The 22553-nt window shown below is 35.9% G+C and overlaps 1 protein-coding gene across 2 annotated transcripts in view; it reads right to left on the bottom strand.

Annotated features, from left to right (window-relative positions):
* Positions 1–369: 369 nt before the first annotated feature.
* ITPR2 (inositol 1,4,5-trisphosphate receptor type 2) overlaps positions 370–22553 on the bottom strand; it is a 259178-nt gene continuing 236994 nt past the window's right edge. For both annotated transcript variants that reach the window (XM_072765722.1, XM_072765723.1), the window contains 3 exons: positions 11340–11530; positions 6218–6360; positions 370–809 (listed from right to left, as the gene is read on the bottom strand). In XM_072765722.1, the coding sequence (XP_072621823.1) occupies positions 689–809; positions 6218–6360; positions 11340–11530 (455 nt within the window). In that variant the 3' untranslated portion in view covers positions 370–688. The remainder of the gene's footprint in view (positions 810–6217; positions 6361–11339; positions 11531–22553) is intronic.

Raw genomic sequence — 22553 nt, 5'->3', positions numbered from 1 at the left:
AAAGGATAGGTAGCTAGCTAAAAAAAAAGAAAAAAGAAAAAAAAAACAAAAAACCCACCTCACTAGATTTATATTTTATATTTAAGTGTATCACCTTGGGTATTAAACATGCTGCTAGCTATCTCTTAATGAGCTCCTGAGCTGTCATTTTTAATAACAGAATGACAATTATTATCTATAAGTTATATTCCCTGAAAATCATTTGTGCAATACTAAATTTATATAGGTAAGAACAGAAACTTACTATTCCACTTACAAAACAATAGTATTATTTTATATTACCTGGCACAATACTATAGAAAATGAAGTGGACACATATTTACAATAAAAGATCACATATGCCCAAACACATAGACCATTTCAATATGAAGAGAACTTTATAAAGAATTTTAATAATGAATCTCAGTTGTTCATTGTAGAAAAGGTCATTTGGTCTCTATGAGAAAAATATACATATTCAAGATAAAATATCATAAAACAAATGAGCCAAATACTTGGGCCATTTCAATCTTAGTTTTTTCTCAATTCAAAGCAGACATGAAAGATGAATACCATACAAACTGAAATTATCTAATTCATCTAAGTACACATGCCATCAATATGTAATACAAGCAATCATCTCATAGCCTATGTAATTCATTGGTTACAGTATACTAGAAACTCTACTTTATTTTCAAATACTAAAATTTTAAAAAAATACCTCTTCCACAAAGCTGTCTTTCTTCTCTAGCATTTCTCGTAAAGTCTGAAGAATTTTAATGCACAGCTTTTCTTCTTTCTCCATTAGTTTCTTTGTATGATTAATCAACCTTAAAGCAGAATATTAAATCTTAAATACAACAGTGCTTTGTCTTCAGGCTATATACTAACATCATATACTAGAGGGAAAAAAGTCAGGCTATTATTTGAAAATATTAAGTAAACATGATATTTTCAAAACTTTTAAAATTACACTTCAGCTCACAGACTTTTAATATAAACTATCCTTTGCTTTACAGGCAGTATATCTCATTGTTTTAAAATTTGTTCAAGTAGCATACTTTTAATGGGACACAATACACTAAAAGACAATGAGACACTAATTATCTTCAATCCCATCATATAACTAAAACAAATTTACTAGAAGAGAAATATGAATATTTGCAGCATATTATATTGTATTATACTATATTATTTTCTATAGGCTATATTACCTTAATTACACAGGCTAAGTAGCGGTATACAACATTGCAACCTTAGATAATGGGCTGCTTTCCAGTTTTAATAATAATGTGCTGGGCAGCCCTGGTGGCTCAGTGGTTTAGCGCCGCCTGCAGCCCAGGCTGTGATCCTGGAGACCCAGGATGGAGTCCCCACGTCAGGCTCCCTGCATGGAGCCTGCTTCTCCCTCTGCCTGTGTCTCTGCCTCTCTCTCTCTCTCTCCTCTCTGTGTATTCCCATGAATAAATAAATAAAATCTTTTAAAAAATAAAAAATTAATAATAATGTGCTATTTTTCCCTACTAGGGCTTGGTAGAAACAAGCAGTTATGTGATTAAGGGCGAAAAACCCCAACAACAACAAAGTAATATCAAGACAGTCTATCCACATACTATTTTTACTATACTTTGGGCAAAAATTCTGATTTTATAGTGGTACTCTTTGCACTGGTGTTTTGCCAGGAGAAAAGTGTGAGGATCGTAGCTATATACCATCCTAAAGAACTCAAAATTAAGTAAAATGTTTATAATCAGAATGCATAGCTTATCATATATAACTCTGAAAAGCTGGTTCTCACAATAACCCTGTGAGACGTGTCTTCCTAGAAAAACAGAATGATGTCGAACACAATGGAATGGTCCCATTTCAATGACATAATGGGAGTACTATGGGACATAACCCTGAGGAAAAGTAAGCTTTCACTAGATAATGACTAGTCAGTGCATATCAGGTGTCAAGGTGAAGTACTAGGACTTCCCATGGATTCTCTCAATTCATCCTCACAACAAGCCAATGCTACAGGTTCTACTATTGAGCTCATGAGAAAACAGAGGTCCAGAGAGATAAAGCAACTTGCCTGTAGTTACACAATCATTAAGTGGTGGGATCTGGAAATAGACCTATGTCCATCTTACCAAAAAGCCAAGGGTGTGAAGCACCATTCTGGGGTGACATGATCCATTTACTAATCTCTTAAGCCTCAGAGTTACTGTGAAGAGAGTCCCCACACAGACACCTCTTACATGATATGATAAGTACAACATAGGTAAAGGCAAATGCCATAATCTACTACATTCTGCAGTAGAAACTTTCTAGGGTTGATCAGAGGTTTCAGTGAAGAGATAACTTTTAATGATGAAGATTTCACCTGGCAGGGAAAGGTGGAGAGAGAAGGCATCCTTCCAAAGGGAACAATATGAACAAAGGGCAGAGGCAGAAAGCTGACCTTCCTGTCCAGGAAATGCTAAGTACTCTGATTGCCAGTTAACAAGCTGGCACATGAAGAATGAAAGAACAGAGTTAAAAGAGATGCAATCTGGGTGCCTGGGTAGCTCTGTGGTTGAGTGTCTGCCTTTGGCTCAGGTCATGATCCCGAGGTCCTGGGATCGAGTCCCACATCAGGATCCGTGCTGGGAGCCTGCTTCTCCCTCTGCCTATGTCTCTGCCTCTCTCTCTGCTTCTCTCATGATTGGATAAATAAGATCTTTAAAAAAAAAAAAAAGGGAGAGAGAGATGCAATCTGAAAAGGAGGAACTGGGAATATTACACTAAAGAGTCTGGAATTTGGTCTATTGAACACAGAGGACTTCTATTTTAAAGGACCCAAATGACCCTGCCTACATGTGAAAGATGACCCAGAAGAGTAAGAACAAGGTAAGGGATGAACAGAGCCATGTGATGGGAGTAATCATCCAGGAAGCCATATAGAAATAAAATAGCCAGGACTTGGCAAGTAATGACAAGTCAGAAGCGGAAGAGGAGGAGGAAGAGAAGATGAAGACACTTGAAATTTATGGACAGGGTGAGTAAATAGATAGTGATACTTTTAAGTGATACCCATGTCATGCTGAAAGAGTAGCATAAAGTGAAGGAACAGTGATTTCCTTTCAGACATGTGAACTCCGGGCAAGGTGTTCTATATCCACGTGGTCAGGTTCAGCCTGAAGAATAACTGTTATAGAGTTCTCCTTGCAAGGAAAACACCTGCTTTCCTGAAACTTCTGCTACTGGTCCTTTCTCTTGCATGACAGTCCTTTAAGGCATGAACATAGTTTTCATGAGCTTCATAAATTTCCTTTGATTTTCCCCCCTCAGGCTATTTTAATTTTCTTTAACTTTTCTTCAGATAAATACTTCATTCACTAACCATGTGAAAATATCAAGCATGATGGTGAATACTATTTGCTAGGGTATTATAAAAAGTATTCATCCCTTACATGATATCCCAGTTGAGTAAAATCTGTGGCCTTCTAATATGTTTTCTATGATCTAAGTAAAAAATAAGTTGCACAAAACAACTTACCATATAAATACATGTGTGTAGTGTATTAAACTAACACAAAAGTTACTGTATGAGATGTACTCTGATTTTTATGTTTATTTTATTTTTATTTCTCAGTTCATTTTTTATTTTTTATTTTTTTATTTTTTTCTCAGTTCATTTTTTAAATTAATGGTTGTCTCTCCTCCCTAAATTAATCTTTAAACCCATAAATGAATCACATCCCACAGTTTGATAAACTCTGGGATTATCCTTCATAAGGGAGGAGTAAGTGCTAATTTGAATAGATTGTAACCAGATGCCTTACAGGTTAACACCCACATTGACTTATTCTCTCTTTATTTTCTTCTCTCTCAATTTATGTGACAAAGTAGATATGTGAATTTGGGATCTTTCCTGGGATCTATCCCTCACATTCTCCAGCAGACCCATCTGAGTCAACAAGTTCCAAAAATTAAATTCATTTCAGGAAGTCAGAGGCCCAATAAGGCCTCTGGACCTAAGCTCTATTCTCCAGCTAAGCTTTACCAGAGAGCTCTGCGCAGTAATACAAGGCCCCTTGCATAGCTATTAATAAAGTTGGATTCTCATTTTATTAGATATTCTTGCAAATAAAACCCTTGGTTCTTCACAGAGTTAAGGAAGGAGCAGGATAGGCACTAGAGCAGAAAACAGACATTCCTGAGCTGCTGGCCATACTACAATCATAATAGCACAAAAATCTCTTCTCTAACCACTAAAGTATGTGACATCTTTTTTTTCCCCCATCTGAGTGTAATATCTGCAATATGTTCCCACTATTATATTGCTCCATTTCTTCTCCTTTTAGTTACCTGGTATTGCAACAAATTTGTTTTTAGCACATGTTCAGCACAGACCAATATTTTCTTGGCATTTTGAGTTACTTTATATCTTTTCATAGACCTACATCTTTAACTAGACCGGTGTCATCCAATATAACTTTTTTTGCAATCATTGAAATGTTCTCTATCTGTGCTATCAAATTTTTTGATCATCAGCCACATTTGGCAATTAAGCACTTAAAATGTGGCAAATATAACTGAGGAACTGAAGATTTTATTTTTATTAATTTAAATTTTAATTTAAATAGCTACATGTAACTAGTAACAACTGTATTCACAGCCTAATTCTTGACACTGAGTCAGCAAACTTTTTTTCCCTAAAGGAGCCAAAGAGTAAACATTTTAGGTCTTGTGGGCTCCCCCAATAACCTCTGTGACAACTAGGTGACACCGCTAATAGTAGCCACACACAATATATGAATGAAAATGTGTAGCTGTATTTCAATAAAACTTTATTTGCAAAAAATGATCAAAAGGTCCAATTTACCCTGAAGCCCAGGGTTTGCCAGCCCCTGTCCTAGACTATCAAGTCTCTGGGATATATCCATAGTATCATATTAATTTCCTGAAGTTGCAATTCTCATTTACTACACAGTTTTTAATTCACATTCTATGCATTGATATACATCCACAAGAGGTAAAGAGTATTTCTCAAAGGCCCTATTTTCATACTGAATTACTAGTGAATAGTTCTACTTATTTTTTTTCTAATGGTTTCCATGATCATCAGTTTTGCAGATACTCTGGATCTCTTCACTAAAAATTCTTATTAGAAGACTGGCAAGTGTCCAAACACATTCTTCCTCGACCCCATAAGATATAGTGGGTCTAGAACTAAGCATCCACAATTCTGGTCATAATACAGAAACCCTGCCTATTCTTCAACATGATTCCTACTGTCAGTTCTCACCCCATTTCTTGTTCTCTCCCCAAATCCCAGCTTTAACCGGTAAAAGGAAGGAACACACTTCTTGTGTCCCCTAGTCCTTCCATCTTTGCCTCCCACATCAGAGTTGATTTGGGGGGGGGTGTTGCAATATCCTCAGCCATGCAGGAATTAGCTGTGATGGATATGGTCAAAGGGGTTGGCAGCCTTCTCCGACTCTCCATCCAAGAAGACAAGTACCTCTGACTGGCCATCTTGAGTGAATCACTCAGAGTGCCCTCAACATTCAGATATGTCTCTTTTTCTGGAGCTAATTACAGTTTCTCTCACAACTTGCAGGTCTTCCTTGAGAATTGCTCTTTTACCACTAAAATGGAAACATTCTGGGATAAACACATCAGTTATACTAGATCTGACAATACCACAAAAATGGTGAAAGAAGTAGATGAGAAGGCTGCAGATGAAGATGGTCAAAGTGGCATGGCAGAGGGCTGGGCGGAGATGCCACAGCGCTTCACCTGAAACATGCCTCAGCCTTCCTGCTGCTAAAATGAGCCTGAACTTTCAATCTCTCAGAGTGTTTGTGCAAGACCTCAATAAATGCTAGTTCCCCTTCCTTCCTCTCTATTAATGAAAAGAAGTGACTTTAAACAGGAATCATTTTGAAGGTCACATCACATAGTGTGAGTGGAATTAGAAAGGAATAGAGATGAATTAGAATCAAAATATTATTTCATGTGCTATTCCATGCCCAATAACGACATTTTATTTTCAGTAAATTTTAGTAAAATATAACATGGCCCTCTCAAAATAAAATTTCAACTGAATCAAATCAAAAATTTTAGAAGTATATTTTAACATGGATGTTAGATCTTTCACATATTCTGTGGATTGTCATCATGTACCAGCAGAGTTAAAAAGCAGAAATGTGTTAAAGGCCATCTTGGTTTTGTAACTCTAGTAGAATCTCAGATTATACCCACTTACTTGGACATGAAAGCGCCACATCTTATTCTTGCATCACTCCCCTCAGGGAACAGTAGTTCTGGGCTGTACAACACATCAACCAACACTGAGAATTCAGCCTGCATCATCGGGCTGAACTGTTGCTCCAAGGAGGCCACTACATCCTAAGGAATAAAGCACAGGAGAACCCACATGAAGACCGAAGGCAGATCTCATCATTTGAAGATTATGACAAGCCTAAGAATACTAACCAGATATAAGACATGGGAATTTCAGAGCTATACCCTCCCTTCCCATGGCATCAAGTGTCTGTGCCTTACGTGTGTTAGCTGGTTTTCTGTATGGATACTGCTTGGGTCACCTTTTTCATTTATAAGATAAGAGACAGGTGGAGAGGAATATTATTTCTAAGGATATATATACAAGGTTGAAAAGTCAGTGAAGTCACTACTACAAGCCCTATAGTATCCAGGATTTTAATGGAGACATGATGGGTATTTAGCAAATTAGAATAAATTGGGGTATGCTTGAGGAACAGCTTAAAAAAAAGATCCCCTATGTATTTCTGGTCATCTGGAACGAACCATATCTTCCAATGGGGAAATTCCTTGATATATTCTTTGAAGCAGTATTAGCACTTCACAAAGGTTCAATGACATTTAATACTATTTCAAATTACATCTTTTTGATAGACATTATTGGTCACCTACCCAACAGCCTTTCTTCATCCTTCTCCTTGCTGATAGGATCCCCATGTTGTTTCTCAATTAGGCAGTAACATCCTCTGGGAGAATGAGCCTCCTCAGCTTAGGGTCATGGTTGATTAGTTTAAGCCAGTCATGGTCATTCTAGTTTCCCTGCCAGTGATTAGTCTAGACATGATTATGTGGTACAGTCCTAGCTAACAGGACACAGGGTGATGCCAGCTGAGCAGGCAGTGGTGTGGGTTAGGGGAGGCAGGGGTGAACTCTTTTGAAACTACCTACGGCTCTAAGGACAGCTTAAGAATATGAACCCAAAATGTAAAGCAGCCCTCATTTGACTTTTGGAAACCAGCCTTAAGCTGAAGGCCAACAGACCAACAATGTTAGGGTCCTGACCTGTTGAGCTATTAACCAATGTGAAAAGAGCCCCAACTGCAGATTCCTTGCTATGTGCAATGATATGTTTTTTATTGTTTAAGCCACTTATAGTTAAAATTGTGTTAATTATAGCTGAAAGTATTCTGACATGTTTCCAAAACGATCTGTGGGCAATGACAATTTACTGAGCATTCTTTAATGTAATGACTAAAGCATCCTTTTTTTGTTTTTAAAATAACTATGTTAAAAGACAAAAAAAAAACCTTCTCACATAAAGCAATATTTTATTCAGCCATACCTGTGATATATTTTGGTCAGCAGAAAACTGATTGCCAATCACTTATTGTTACTTTCAGGTAGAACATCCTATAGATAGGGTAATGTCTCTCTTGATCTCTTATGGCTAGATTTCAGGAGTTAACTCTTGTTTACTCTTTCTTCCCTTTTTAACAAAAGTGATCATTTCTACTTCAACTATTCTAATAAGCTTTCGGAGAAATTTCTGATGACAGCTAAAAGAAACTACTGGGAAGGCAATAACACAAGTTGGAAACTAGATATTATATAATGTGGTGAGAGAATATGTTTATCAAATGTGGTCATATTTAATAAAATGCTGCTAAAATATGCCTATCTTTCAGTTTACCTCTCTTCATTTCATTTACTAAACAAATTGTGTTCAGGCTCCTATGGTGTGAATTCTGTCTTCAGTTTTTATTTTGATCATAGGGCAATTATGTAATCTCTCTAACTTGTTAGTTCTCCATGTGAAAAGTCAGGATAATGATCCTCACAATCACATGAGTTTGCTGTGAGGATTAAAGAGAAGTACACAGAATAGCCTCTAACACATACCGGCCACATATTATTCCTTAATAAATGTAATCATTACTGTTGAGTACCAGTTAGTTGCAATCATCTCCCTATTAACAAATCCAGTGGTTACTTTGCTGTGCTCATCTTACCCAATCACTGCTAAGGATTTTACACACCTGTTTCTATGGTGTCAAAACCGTTTTGCTCTTGGCTTCTGTGACATCACACTTTCTCTATTTTCCACCTATGTCCTGACCATTTCTTCACCAACTCCCAGTAGTTCCTGATCCTTTCTTATGAGAAATCTCATCCAAGTCCATGGTTTTAATATCATTTATATGCTAGAACATTCCACTTTATATTTCCTGCATAGACATCTTTCCAAACCACTCTAGATTCAAAAATCCAACTGCCTGTTTGACATGTTCACGTGTATATCTAAATAGGCAACTCAAACTTAAAAATCCCACACACAGAATTCCTAAATATAATTCTCCTATTCTTCCCTATCTTAGAGATAATTCAATCATATCATATCCTCTATTCTTTTTCTCCAATACCCCACAACTCATCCACCCATCTACCAAGTCCTGCTGGCCCTGCAACCAAATCTGTCTAAAATTCATCTACTTCTCTTGATTCTTATCTCTATCTCCTTAAGCCAAGCTGCCATCGTCTTTTGCCTGAATTAATACAAGAGAGTCACTGCTTCTATGTGTGGACCATATAATCCATACATCACTCAAAATCCAGTGACCTTTTAAAAAGTAAATCATGTCAATCTTATCCTCTACTGAAAATCTACAATGATTTGCCATCTCACTTAGAATAAAATCCAAATGCCTTATTGTGCAAGTCTCTACATGGTTTGGCCCCTAATTTCATAATCCTTTCCTCCTTTGTTCACTGAACTTCTACCCCAGTGGGCTTCTTTTGGCTCCTCAAATCCACTGACTTCATTCCTGCCTAAGTACCTTTGCATTTATTATTCCCTCCCAATAAAAATCTCTGTTCTCAAATCTTTGAACAGATTATTCCTCTTCCTCATTTAGTTCTCAGCTCAAATGTCACCTCAACAGAGAAGAATTCCTTACTGTAAGATCCTTCTCCCAGTATTTCTTCACCATGTTGTTACTGTGCTTTATTTTATTCATAGCAATTTTAATTATCTAACATTATATCATTCATCCATAATGGGTGAGAATGTGTGCCCCATGGGAACACACAGATCACAGCTCCATCTCTAGCACACAGTGGCTGATATTGAGTTTTAACCAAATACGTATTTACTGAATTAATGCCAATTAGTGTACCAAAGGATGTGTACCAAGGCATGCCCTTTCTATACTGGCTAACATTCCTATCCGTCTCTCCTCTAAAATGTTCTATTCTTTTTGCTCTCATAAACTTGACTCCTCTTCTTTCTGACTCTGCCTTTTGTCTCTCTTATTTAGCCATTCTGTCACTCCTGACCTCTTACAAGATGTTCTTTGTTTTTCTTATCACTATATTCTCCCTTTTAGTGACACCATCCGCTGTCCCTGCTCCAACGAATATCTCCAAATATAGACTTAACTTTCAATAAATTTAATAGCCTGTTAATGTGATTCAGCATATTATCAATGACCATGGCCAACTTCCTTCTACTGTATTCTCTCCTTCTCTCCCACAATAAAACGCCTTAATAATAGCACCTAGTCTCCAATCATCAGTTTCTCTTAAACACCTCTCATTCCTCTCGTATCTCCACCCTAGGCAGGTCTGTTGTAACCTGTTTCTTCTATTCATTCATACCGCCACCTGGCTGAGACATTTAGTGATTCTTTTTTTTTTTTCCTTTTTCCTTTTTCCTTTTTTTTTTTTTAGAGAGAGAAAAGGTGGGGAGGTGAGAGGGAGAAAGCAACAGAGAATCTTAAGCAGGCTCCACATTCAATGCAGGGCCCAATATGGGGCTCAATCTTACGACCCTGAGATCATGACCTGAGCCAAAATCAGGAGTGAGGTGCTTAACTGACTGAGCCACTGAGGCACCCCAGATACTTAGTGATTCTTAACTACTCTTCCCTCTTCTAGTCTCTTCCTGATAATTCTTTCCTGCACACCAATAACTGTTTAATAATTTATAATGACATTTTCATCCAAAATTTTAATGACCTATAGCCTTCAAGTTTTTCATACTGAGTCTAACTTGTCTTTTTAATCACATATAACACTAAGCTATTAAAATTCTGAACCTCCACCAATTTTTCTACATGTGACCTCTTGCAATATTTATTCCAGTTCATGTCTTGACTATTCTCCAAGCCAAACAATTTCCTCAAACCATACCCTAATTTACTCCATGAAATTGTCTACAATTACGTGGGTGGGAAGATTTCTCTGATGGGTTGAATTGTGTCTCCATAACAAAACTCATATGTTGAAGTACTTCAGAATGGGACTATAATTGTAGATAGGGCCTTTAAAGAGGTAATTAAGGTAGAATGAATTCATATGGGCAGCTCTAATCCATTATGACTGGTGTCCCTATAAGAAGAGGGAATAACAATACAGACATGTATGTGCACAGAGGAAGGACCATATGAGGACACAGTGACCAAGCAGCCACCTGCAAGCCAAGGAAAGGGACTTCACAAGAAAACAAACCTGCTACCACCTTGATCTTGGGCTTCTAACTCCAGAACTGTGATAAAATAAATTTCTATTGGTTAAACCACCCTGTCTATGGTATTGTGACGGCAGCCTGAGCAGATGAATACAATGTCTCTCTTTACTCCATGGCCCAGAATCCAGGCCAAACACAGGATTGGGATACTGTGCAAATATTGTGAGACTAAAGGTGTTTACACCACTTTCACCAAAACACTCAAAGAGAATACTAAGAGATAAACCGAAGCAAGTTATGAATATTTAATTTATTACATGAGAGTTTATGGTAACTTGTTTTTCCATTTTTATTATCATTTTGATATTAAAACCCATTACAGACAAATAAATAAATAAATCCCATTACTATGCTATCAAACATATTAAATAATATATCATTATTTTTACACAGAACTAAAAATAACAAATTTTACATGGAAGCCATGCTTTTAAAAAGGGTAATATTGGTAGGGAATTGTAAGGTAAAGCCTAGTCCCCAAATAGAACTTGATATTTTTAACCATATTCTACTTGCATTACTACATATATTAAAAATTATAACTTAGAAAATGGTAAGCCATTGCATGCTCTTATTGTACCTGTAACTTTTCAATAATATTTCTGTAATCCCAAGCAGGCCCTCCAAGAGCTTCCTTAAATCGTGGTCCAGAGCGAGCTGATAGTCTCCAACCCATGGCTGCTCTCTGCACCATATTGGAATGGCTCTTCAGGAAAAGAGTATTAACTTGACTGTCCAAATCCACTGGAATGGCAATCCCACGATTCTTTGCTTAAAAAAAAAAAAAAAAAAGAAAGAATTAAAATATTTTTCTCTTAAAAAATATTTTTCTCTTTTAATTTGACTACAGCTTCTTACACATTACTGAAATAATTTTATAAACATAGAACAAATAGAAAAAATATAAGTTCTGTGATATAATTAACAGTATGATGACTATAGTTAAAACTGTATCATATATTTGAAATTGTCTAAGAGAATAAGTATTATAAGTTCTCATCACAAGAAAAAATTCTAACTATGTGAGGTGATGGGCATTAATTAAATTTATTGTGGCAATCATTTTGCTACATATGAATATACTAAGTTATTATGTTGTGCACCCTAGATGAATATGATCTTTTATGTCAATTATATCTCAATAAAACTAGAAAAAAAGGGGAAAAATCAAATCTTTAAGCTCTGTCATTAAATCATTTTCTGTAACTACAAAAGCCTTTAATTTGAAAGCATTTCAATTCTTATGGCCAATTATTAAAGTGAGCTCATTAAACATTCAAGACCTTATTTGATTTCTTGATGATTAATGTTTGAAATGCACTTCACACAGCATCAATATAGAAAAACAGTGTAAAACAACCATGCAAACGTGTACTTTCCCAGCTGCCAAGGAAAATAAGAACGCAGACAGAAAACACATGATAAAATCCTGCCAGTCTATTCATTAGTATAATTGATGTGCATGCATGCATGCACACACATGTGTGCACACACAAAATCTCAGGTAGTAAAACAGCTATAAAATAGACATTTCAGTGAATCTGGGAAAGAAGGACTCATATGAACAATGTGTGCCCTCTTCAATTGTAGATTTTTTATATTCCTTAGGTTTTATTTCATCAGACTTCTATCACAGTACTGGAAAAATGAGAATGCCTCCCATAAGAAAAACAGAAATGTTAAAACATTTTTGTAAGAAGAATGAAGTTAGGATGAGTCCATCAGAGAAGGACGAGGATCATACACTGCTCTACAAGAGATAAGAGTGGTAACAGGTCTTCCTCGGAACAGAGTCAACCAACACCAAGAGTGATAATAGGGGAGTTATCTGGGCAACTCTTTAAAGACCAGCATGTACATCGCTGGGGAAGTTAAGGTCCTCCTCCCTCTGACTAGCGTAAACAGAGCAGTTAGCAACAGCAGTTTTTATCTAGAGGATAAAGTTAGGGAACTACAGAAACGTCCTCTCATGAAAATGAAATTCCTGCCTGGAGATAATGCCAAATGAAGGTGTCAGGACTTGACAGAGAAGCTTGAAGTAACTCCAAAGATCTTCATCAAATGAGTAGAATAAGGGAGAGAGAAGAGGCAGCTCCAGTGAAAAGAGAAAATGTACAAGACTCTAACTCCTGAGCAAAGCTCTCCTACTTTACCCCTTGTTAGTATTCTCAGCTGTTTTTCTGCTTCACACAGGCGCACACACACACACACCCCAAAGGAAAGCCTGCATATCATTTCTCAGCCCCTTACCCAAAACTCTGGGTCAGATGTGTTATTTATACAAGAATGCTAGCAGAGAAACAGACCCTCAAAACTGCAGTGGATCCCATACAGTCAGCACAAGCCTTTATAACCAAGATCACACCACCAAGAATCATAGAGAAAACTAAGAGCATTAAGAATAACTGGTCCAGTGAAAACAGAAAGGATTCAGGGAAGAACGAAAAATATTTAAATAATTCTGATTATTGTCTTCAGAAAATTGAGTATATACTACTAGAAAATCAGCAATAGAAATCTTGGAAATTAAAATATAATCGCACAAATAAACATTTCAAAATGGCTGAAAAAGAAAAGGATAAGAATAAAGACCAAGTTGATAATCTGGGAAAGTCAAAGGATCTTCTAGAACATAAAGCATAAAAGATCAAAACAGAGAATATGAAATAGAAAGAGTCATTCAGGAAGTCACATATCTAAAATATATAAGTTTCAGGAAGAAATATCAGAGACAATAGAAGGGAAGAAATTATTAAGAAAATAATAAATGACAATTGCTTGATCTGAAGAAAGATGCATGTCTTCAAACTGAAAGGGCGCACTGTGTGTTTGACAGGATTAAATAAGCATATTGACCATATTCTGGTAAAAACTGACACTGCTATCATGGGTTGATTGTGCTACCCAAATATATATGTTCAAGTCTAAATCATAGGTGCCTGTGAATGTGACCTTATTTGGAAATAGGGTCTTAGTAAATGTATTCAAGTTAAGACAAGGTCATACTAAATTAGGGTGGGCCCTCTTCCAATTCAACTGGTGTTCTTATAAGAAAGAGGTAACAGAAACAGACACACAGGGAGAAGAATGCCATGTGAAGATCAAGGGAGAGATAGGATTTATGGAGCTTCAAGGCAAGGAATGCCAAGGACTGGCAGCAAACAATGGAATTGAAGAAAAACGCATGAGGTCTCAGTATGTCGCCACTGACACCTCGATTTCAGACTTCTAGCCTCCAAAATTGTGAAATTTCTATTATTGTAAGCCACCTACTTCTGGAAATCTGTTATGGTTGCCCGACAAAACTAATTTAAATGCCAACAGCCAAGAGAAAATGCAGGAACTTCCAGAGAAAAAAGAGGATTTCTATAGAAAAGAGATTGGCAATACCAAACTTCTCACCATCAGTATTGTATGCTAGAAACAAGAGAATAATATTTTTAAGAGCTAATGGGCAACAAATTTTGAAACTAGGAGTTTATATCCATCTAAATTGAAAATCAAAAGTGATATCTGAATTAAAAACATGTCAGAACATGTGAGTCTCAGAATTTTTTTCTCTAAACCCACCATGAAAATCACTCAACAAAAGGGAGAAAGGAATCCAAGAAAATGTCAAAGTGAATACAAGAAATCATGGCAACTGAGTATGAACCTGAAGAAGAAAAAGCAAGACACAAGTGAAGGAAGATCCATTAGATACTAATGGTTAGGAAATTTTCTCCCAGTTGGTAAAGTCTCAATATCATCACACAGCATCTTTGTCTCTAATTGCTATAGAGTGAAGAAAATATTTATGTATCAGAGTATTGTAAGCTCTGATCACTGAGATTTTTAAATTGTAACATCCTATAAAAGATTTCATTGTATTTCCAAATAGAATACAAATTTCAGAAATCATAACAACATAAAACCAATCACCTAAGCAGGAATTAGAACACAGAGTGGGAGAGAAGAGGTCAAAATGAAGGCAATGTTATATTCCTTATCTTTCAGCATGGAGATATAGATATTATTTACAGCTATTAAATCAAGAGACAGAGATATAAGGATATGATATAGAAATCATGATAGTCTCTGGAAGACTTTTTTTAACAAATGAAACGAAAAGAGAGAATGGTCTTGCTTCATATAATAAAAGGAAACCACAACAACAGTAGGCAGTACTAGTTCTACTGGCGAAAATTCTCTGAAGTTGAAAGATACTTTAAAACTTCTTTGAAAACAGGTAATTTAAAAAAAAAAAAAGAAAGAAAACAGGTAATTTTAGCTACCAACACAAGAAGGCACCAATTTAAATAAGAGCTCTAGCTGAAATTTAAGGAAATAATAAATATTGCTCTCAGGTAACCCTAAAGAATCAACTGCATTTCCCTAGTGAATGGTTTCCCATAGTCGTTGTAAATGTCCCTTTTCCAAAGCATACGTTGTCTCCATTTATGTCCATTACACACAGCAGAGCAACGGCACTCCTGTTCCATCTGAAGGACAGACGGCCTGAGCACTGCCAAGCTGCACATATTTTTATAAATACTCAATCCTGCACCACGATCAAATCCTGGCGAGACTTTCATCCCTTTCTGGCTGCTTTACACATAAGCTGGGCTTGCTCTGAACGAAAGTTAAACAGAAGACAATGCTGTTATATGTTATTTTCTAAGCAAAGAAGAAACAAAAATTTATAAACTTCAATGTTCGTCAAAATATATTATAATGAAGTTTACACCAACATTTAAAATATAGAGGAGGGAATTGGGATTTATCTCCCCTTTAGGAATCAGGTACATGAGATACAACTGACCATCAAGCAAGCGTTGTTGCTATCAATAGAACTTACGCAAAGTACTCAATGAATATTTTTCTAATGACACCAGTGGAGAGGCAGTCCAATGGCAGCACCTCTGCTGTTCTCAGCAGTGCAAGCTTCTAATTAGTGATCTCAGGAGAAACACACCCACCCCAAATGTTGTTGCCACTACTCCACTATGGCCAACAGCATGGACAGACGAGGCTCAGGAGAATTAGCTATCCCAAACTTTGTCGAAAGGGTTTTTCATTTGTTTGTTTGGTTTCCCCAAATTGTACTAAGTTAATTGGGTATTTTCTAGTCTCCTGTCCTAGTCCTAGCACAAATTGTGCATTACAATTTAACTGAATAAAAGAAAAGCTCTTTACTTTCTCCTGCCTAAGGTAAGCTCTAGCCAAGAGCTAAATCACAATTTCTAAGTAATAAAAGAAAATTAACTATGCAATTGGGGAAAAGAGAATTTGAGTTAAAATAAGTAAGCCATGGAAATAACGATGAAATTTTTTCAGGCAATTATAAAAATATTAATCCCTTTAAAAGAATGGCTTGAAATATATTCTCTGCACTGTCAAAATATTATAAATATTAATTCAAAAGCAAAACTGACAATGCTAATTAGCTTTCCATATATTATTTAAAAATTAAAGCAGAAAAGAAAATTGTGACTAGGAAAAGAACTAATTCATGATGTCACTTACAAAACAATAACTAGAATATTTTTCAAATGCAAACAAAAATATAACCCAAACTTAGCTTGCTTTTATTAAATTAGGAAAATTCTGGTACAAATAGTACAGTATATTGAAATGTGAACTAGAATGTATTTTGGGAATTCCTGGCTATTCCCTGTTCCCCCTCTCTCATTAAGAAAGAATTAATGAATTTACTACAGCAGTCATTCTTCTGGCCTGTAACATTAACTTCAACTGTGTGCTTTAATGGAAAGAGTCCCATTAAAGTTTAAAATGTAAAAAAGAAATGTTCTTATTTCTCCTCTAAATTAGAATACAATTGGGATACTATCTTGCTAAGGATGTTTTGTCACAGAGTAAGTATATGGAGTTCTTCTAGAAACTAATAGTAGAAAGGATGGGCTGTTATTAATGCATTTATCTTTTGTGGAGCTCTGCCTAGAGATAGCTAGTTCCCTAAAATGAGCTATCTTTATTCACAGGTATTTTGATGATTCGGCTAAGCTACTAATTAAGCTTATAAATCCTGAAGATTCTCTGGATATGACTAGTCTTTGTAGTGATTTTCAGATGTAATCGAAGTCTATTTCTAATCATTATTCATTAAATATTGCACATTATGTGAAATTTTTTAATTAGACAAAGTCACTGATGGTATCTGCCAGAACAAAATCTCTGAGAACACACATATTGCAGTGATAGGTGCCATGGAAAAAAATGCTTAGATAGATAAACTGACAGGTAGGGGGAAAGGCAACAGCAAGATTCAGCAGTAATTAGAACACCTGCTTGGTTGTCAAGCCCTACGGGACAGGCCCACAGGAACCAGAACAGTTGGTGCACAAGGAAGGTGTAATGGAGTGGGCAGTGGTGTCTTTTTCTGTACCATGTCACGATATACGAAGTAAGTCTCTACCGAAGCACTAGTGTTGTTAAATGCAAAGAACATTAAAGATGTGAAATGCATCTTTCCTGTTTGGCACTCAAAGTATACTCACTTAATCCCCAAATTGAATAAAGACTATAATTTTATGGGTTATGCAATAACTAGTATTGGCACACCTGATCAGTCATCTGGAAAAAATAAAGCTGATTCCATACCTTCTACCTTATAACTAAATATATTCCAGATAGATCGAAATTGTACACAGCCCCACCAAATACACAAACAAACTAAAACCATGAAAACTCTCAATGGGAATTTAAAAAACATCTCAGACTGATCAAGGCCATCATGAAGATGAAAGAAAATCTGTAAGCCTAATAGAAAATAAATTTGTGTACACCCAAAAAATAAAATAAAAATTCAAATGACAAATGAAAAAAGCTTTTTTAAATTGTTACTTATGGGCAAAGAGCATATTTCCTTAATAAATACGGGGTTATAATGATTAAGAAACTGTTAAGAAAAAAAAAACCTTTAGAAAAAGTAGGCAAAGTATAAGTGACAAGCCACAGAAAAGGAAATACCAATGACTCAATAATATGGATAGATTTTTTTCTTCACTCATTAAAGGAGAAACATATATGACAATACTTTTATTTATTTACATAGATATTTTCTATGATTATAAGGATATTATTGATAACGATATGATTGGCAAAGATCTAAGAATTTGATGATGACATGTTACCAAGGGGGAAAATGCTCTCCTACATCACTGGTGACATGTAAATTAAATGATCTCTACAGAGGGCAGTGCCTGTCAAAATTTAAATACCCAGAAATTCTACTCATAGGTATTTACCTTATTCTCCCTCATATCTGAAATGATTAGATACAACATAAATATCTAGCCAATAGGGTTAAATAATTTAGAATATAGGCACATAATAAGATACTATGCAGTCAATGATAAGAGTAGGATACTGACTCATTTATTTGTATTCATCCATTTATTTTATTCATGCAATAAATATTTATTGAGTATCTACTGAGCTTTAGGCACTACCTCAGGCTCTAATACTATAACAGATCAGGTATTTAGTATTGCTTAGTTAAGACATTTATTCTGCTCTGTGATTTCTGTACCTGTTATATTTACTCCCAATGTACTAGAAATTTATTGAGGGCAGGAAATACAGTTTGAGATTTTATTTGCCAAACAATTAAAATAGTATGTTTCAGAAAACAAGGGTCATTATAAATCAAATGAATCAATGAATACGTGAAAAATATTATAGGATTTTGTCCTATCTTGTAGCTTATTCAGCTTTAACTTTTAAAAAGGAATAATGTTTTTAAAAACTAGAGTTACGGGGGTGCCTTATTTCAAACTCATCATACAATCAACTGTAACACCCTAGGTAGATTAAAAGTAGATTTGGTTGTTTAATAGACACTGAATTTCTCTCCTCAAAGGGTTACTATTTTCTACATGTTCAAATTTTTTGGGAACAATTGGCTTGAAGATTGATGTTCATTATTCAAACCATTTGTAGAAGATATTTTACAGAATTTCCATTTGGAAAAAAGATTCTGTTGCCAACAAAGTACCCAACATTAATCCCCCCAAATCATTTGAAGATTATGAAACACATGGAGCAAAATTCTTTTTTAAGTGAAATAATATGGGAGTAATTTTTGGATTCTTTTTCTCAAATTACTTCTAACATGTGTTATTGTGCTTTATATACAAGAGTAAACTGAGGAACAGGAACTGACCAAGAGCATTAAAGACATGGCCTTAATGGCCCTAACATTTCTCAAATCTCAGTGAACACCATGGTGTGCATCTATTCCAGAGGTCCCCATCCTGACTTGCTCCCAAACCAGCCTTACTTTACGTTATTGAGGGTAGAGAATGATAGACATGTGTATGCCTTACATTCCAGTTAGGCACCCTTGCAGCTGATGACATTGCCTGGGAATTCACATTTATGATCACTTAAGACCCTGTATCTTCCTACCAATTTCAAATTTGACATAAATTGGAAGAAAGTGTAGCAATGGAGGTTAATGATTGGTAATTTCTGCAGATACAAATCTTCAAAAGCATCTCAGCTTTTAGAAGCTTAGGAAGTTTGTTTGGATAAACCTAACATGATACACATGGTACATTCACAATTGATCACAGCTTCCATTTTTTTTTCAAAGTTCTATAGATTTTTAGGGCTTCTTTTTTTTAAGATTTTATTTATTTATTCATGAGAGACAGAGAGAGACACAGGCAGAGGGAGAAGCAGGCTCCATGCTGGGAGCCTGATGTGGGACTCGATCCTGGGTCTGCAGGATCAGGCCCTGGACTGAAGGCGACGCTAAACCGCTAAGCCACCCGGGCTGCCCCAGCTTCCATTTTAAATGCTTATGAAGTTTTATCAGAAAAACTGAACGTGACATAATAAATGCACAACTATCATGGCCTCAATACATCTGATAGTAGCTGATAAAAGTTTTTGGAGTATTCATTAAGGAAAAAAAAAAGACAAATAACTGATAGGAAGCGCTCTTTTTCTATGAGGACTTCCTCTCAAACACCTACTAACTTAATTCACTATCTCCTTACCTTCTTTTTAAATTTTCTGAAAATTGTATGCATTCATTTCATATACACCTTAAATCAAGATGGTAATCTTGATCTGTATTTTGTATCTTAAAGGCATAAAACAGGTAAGGCTTGTTTAAACTGATTTGTGATAGTAGAACATCACAAATGTCTGTTAGCCTATCCATTTAGAAGATCCCAGCTCTGTCCCCACCCGACTGTGTGACCTTGGACAAGCTGCCTAACCTTGCTGAACTCACATCTTCACTGTAAAATGGGGTAAAAAGTATGTCCACATCATAAAGTTTACCACACTATCTGACACTCAATAAACACTCACTGCTCTCAGCAATGTAAGCACTGACTAAAGAAGTGTTCTTGCCTTTTACTACCTTTTGTATCTAATGTACAAATAACAATGAGAATTAAGAATTTTTGATGATAGATGAGTTGAGCTTATGTACTTGAGAGCACTTTACAAATTGTGAAGTGTTTTATAAATGTTAACTCAACAAGAACGTCCCTGACTTAGAGTGGTTTGACTTCACAATTTTTCGACTTTACAGCGGTGCAAAAGTGATACACATTCAGTAGAAAATTGTACTTTTGAGTTTTGACTTTTGATCTTTTCCCAGGCTAGTGATATGCAGTAGAATCCTCTCTCATGACTCTGGACAGTGGCAGCCACAGTTCCACTGACTAGTCACATAATCATGAGGGTTCTGCATCCATACAATCATTCTGTTTTTTACTTTTGGTACAATATTCAATAAATTACATGAGATATTTGACATTCTATTAAGGAATAAAAGCTTTGTGTTAGATTATCTTGCCTAACCATAGGCTAATGTAAATGACCCAAGAACATTTAAGGCAGGCTAGGCTATGCTATTTTGTTAAGTAGGTTAGATGTATTAAATGTATTTTAGACCTTAGGATATTTTCAAGTTAGGAGGGATTTGTAGGGATGTAACCCATTATAAGTTGAGGAAGATCTATAATAGATATTTGCATTTATAGGAATGTGTTTACCAATTTATAAATGCCCTGAACATTTCCTTTATAAAAACAGTGTTCTCTTGACTTTTGCTTAAGTATGTATCCTTTTTGTTTTCTCCAATATTATAAATTCTAACATATTTGAATTGTGTTAAATGGTAGAGCCTCGTTGTATTCCTAAAGAGTCACTGAAACACAAAAATGATTTTCGCACCTGAGTTGTAAAATTCAGATAAATTCCTACTCAGCGAACCAAACTGCCAAGTTCTACTTTATATGTTAGGGCTTCCTAAGGTACGACTTCTGGGGTAATGCAGTACAACACAAACTTCACACTTGGAAAAATCTGGATTTTAAACCCAACTCAACTACTTTTATTTTTAAGATTTTATTTATTTATTTAAGCATGAGTAGGGAAAGTGACAGGCAGAGGGAGTGGGAGAAGCAAGCTTCCCACTCAATGCAGGGCTCGATCCCAGGACCCCAGGATCATGACCTGAGCTGAAGGCAGATGGTTAACAGACTGAGCCACCCAGATACCCCCCAACTCAACTATTTATTAGTTGGATGAGTTACTTAAGCCTAAACTTCACTATTTGCAATATTCCTAGCCCATGGTTTATTTTCAGTCAACAAACACTCATTAACCTGTGTAATCAGTGCCACGCACTTTCAGGTCCTAACAGTCAGTAAATAACGCAAAGTCCCTGCTTTCATAATTTATCTTCTAAGAGGAAAAGCAGAGAACAAGATGGAAAAGTAACTAAATAAACAGACAAGATGCTTTCAAATAGTGAAAATGCTAAGAGGAAAAAAAATAATAAAATAGGGTAAGGAGCAGGGAGAGGCTGGGACACTGTATATGGGATGTTCTGGAACATTTCACTGAGCACTTCTATTCTAAGTATGTGACAATTGTGGGGGGAGAATCCAGATAGAGGAAACAGCCCACATAAATGTCCTAAGATGAGAAAAAATCTGGTATGGATTAGAAACAGGGGGAAGACCAGTGTGGGTGGAGTAGCAGAGTTGGGGGAGGAAGAGTGAAGGAAAGGTAGAAAAAGAAGAGGAGGCTCAGATGATAGAGGGCTTTCTAAGCTATGGTAAGGAATACAAATTTCAAGTGTAATAACAGTAGATAAGTGATAACGATTTGATGTACATTTTAAGATCATTCTAAATACTGTGTAGGGAACGGATGGTAGCAAAACAGGAGTGGAGGTAGGTGTTCAGTAAGAAGATGGTTCTGTAACCCATGACACATGATGGTGAATTTGGACAAGGGTGTCATGAAAGATAAGGGAAAAAATGTATTTTGGAAGTGGAGCCAATAGAACCTGCTCTTTAATGGAAGTGAACAAAAGAGAAAAATCAAACATGACCAGTAAGGTTTTAAAAGAGTACTGACTGTAAAATAGTTGTTCTTTAGAGTGGGACAAAAATCTGCCCCTTGCAGCTGCCATATATTAGTTATAACCCTATTCCTATAAAAAGAAGTCCATTATCACCTTCAAAGGTTGAAAGATTATTGTCTTCCCTCAGACTTCTCTCCTTTGCCTAAATATTTCAAATGTTTTCAATCACTATCCAATAAGGTGGGTTTAGGTCACTCTCCTATTGTGGATGCTCATTTCTGAATGCCTTTCATTTTGATCCTGTTTTTCTAGGCACAGCATCCATGAACAAACAAAAGAAGATGTGGTCTAATTATGGCAGAGCAGGATTTGCTTTTCACTTTCTCCATCCTAGACAATGTTTTTTTTATTCATGTCTTTGTGACTGGCACTTCATAATCATCATCCCTCAAAGTC

This window comes from Vulpes vulpes, chromosome 8, assembly GCF_048418805.1.
Source record: "Vulpes vulpes isolate BD-2025 chromosome 8, VulVul3, whole genome shotgun sequence".
Taxonomy (NCBI): domain Eukaryota; kingdom Metazoa; phylum Chordata; class Mammalia; order Carnivora; family Canidae; genus Vulpes; species Vulpes vulpes.
The sequence above is the reverse complement of the archived record's forward strand: the minus strand, read 5'-3'. Positions and strand labels throughout refer to the sequence as shown.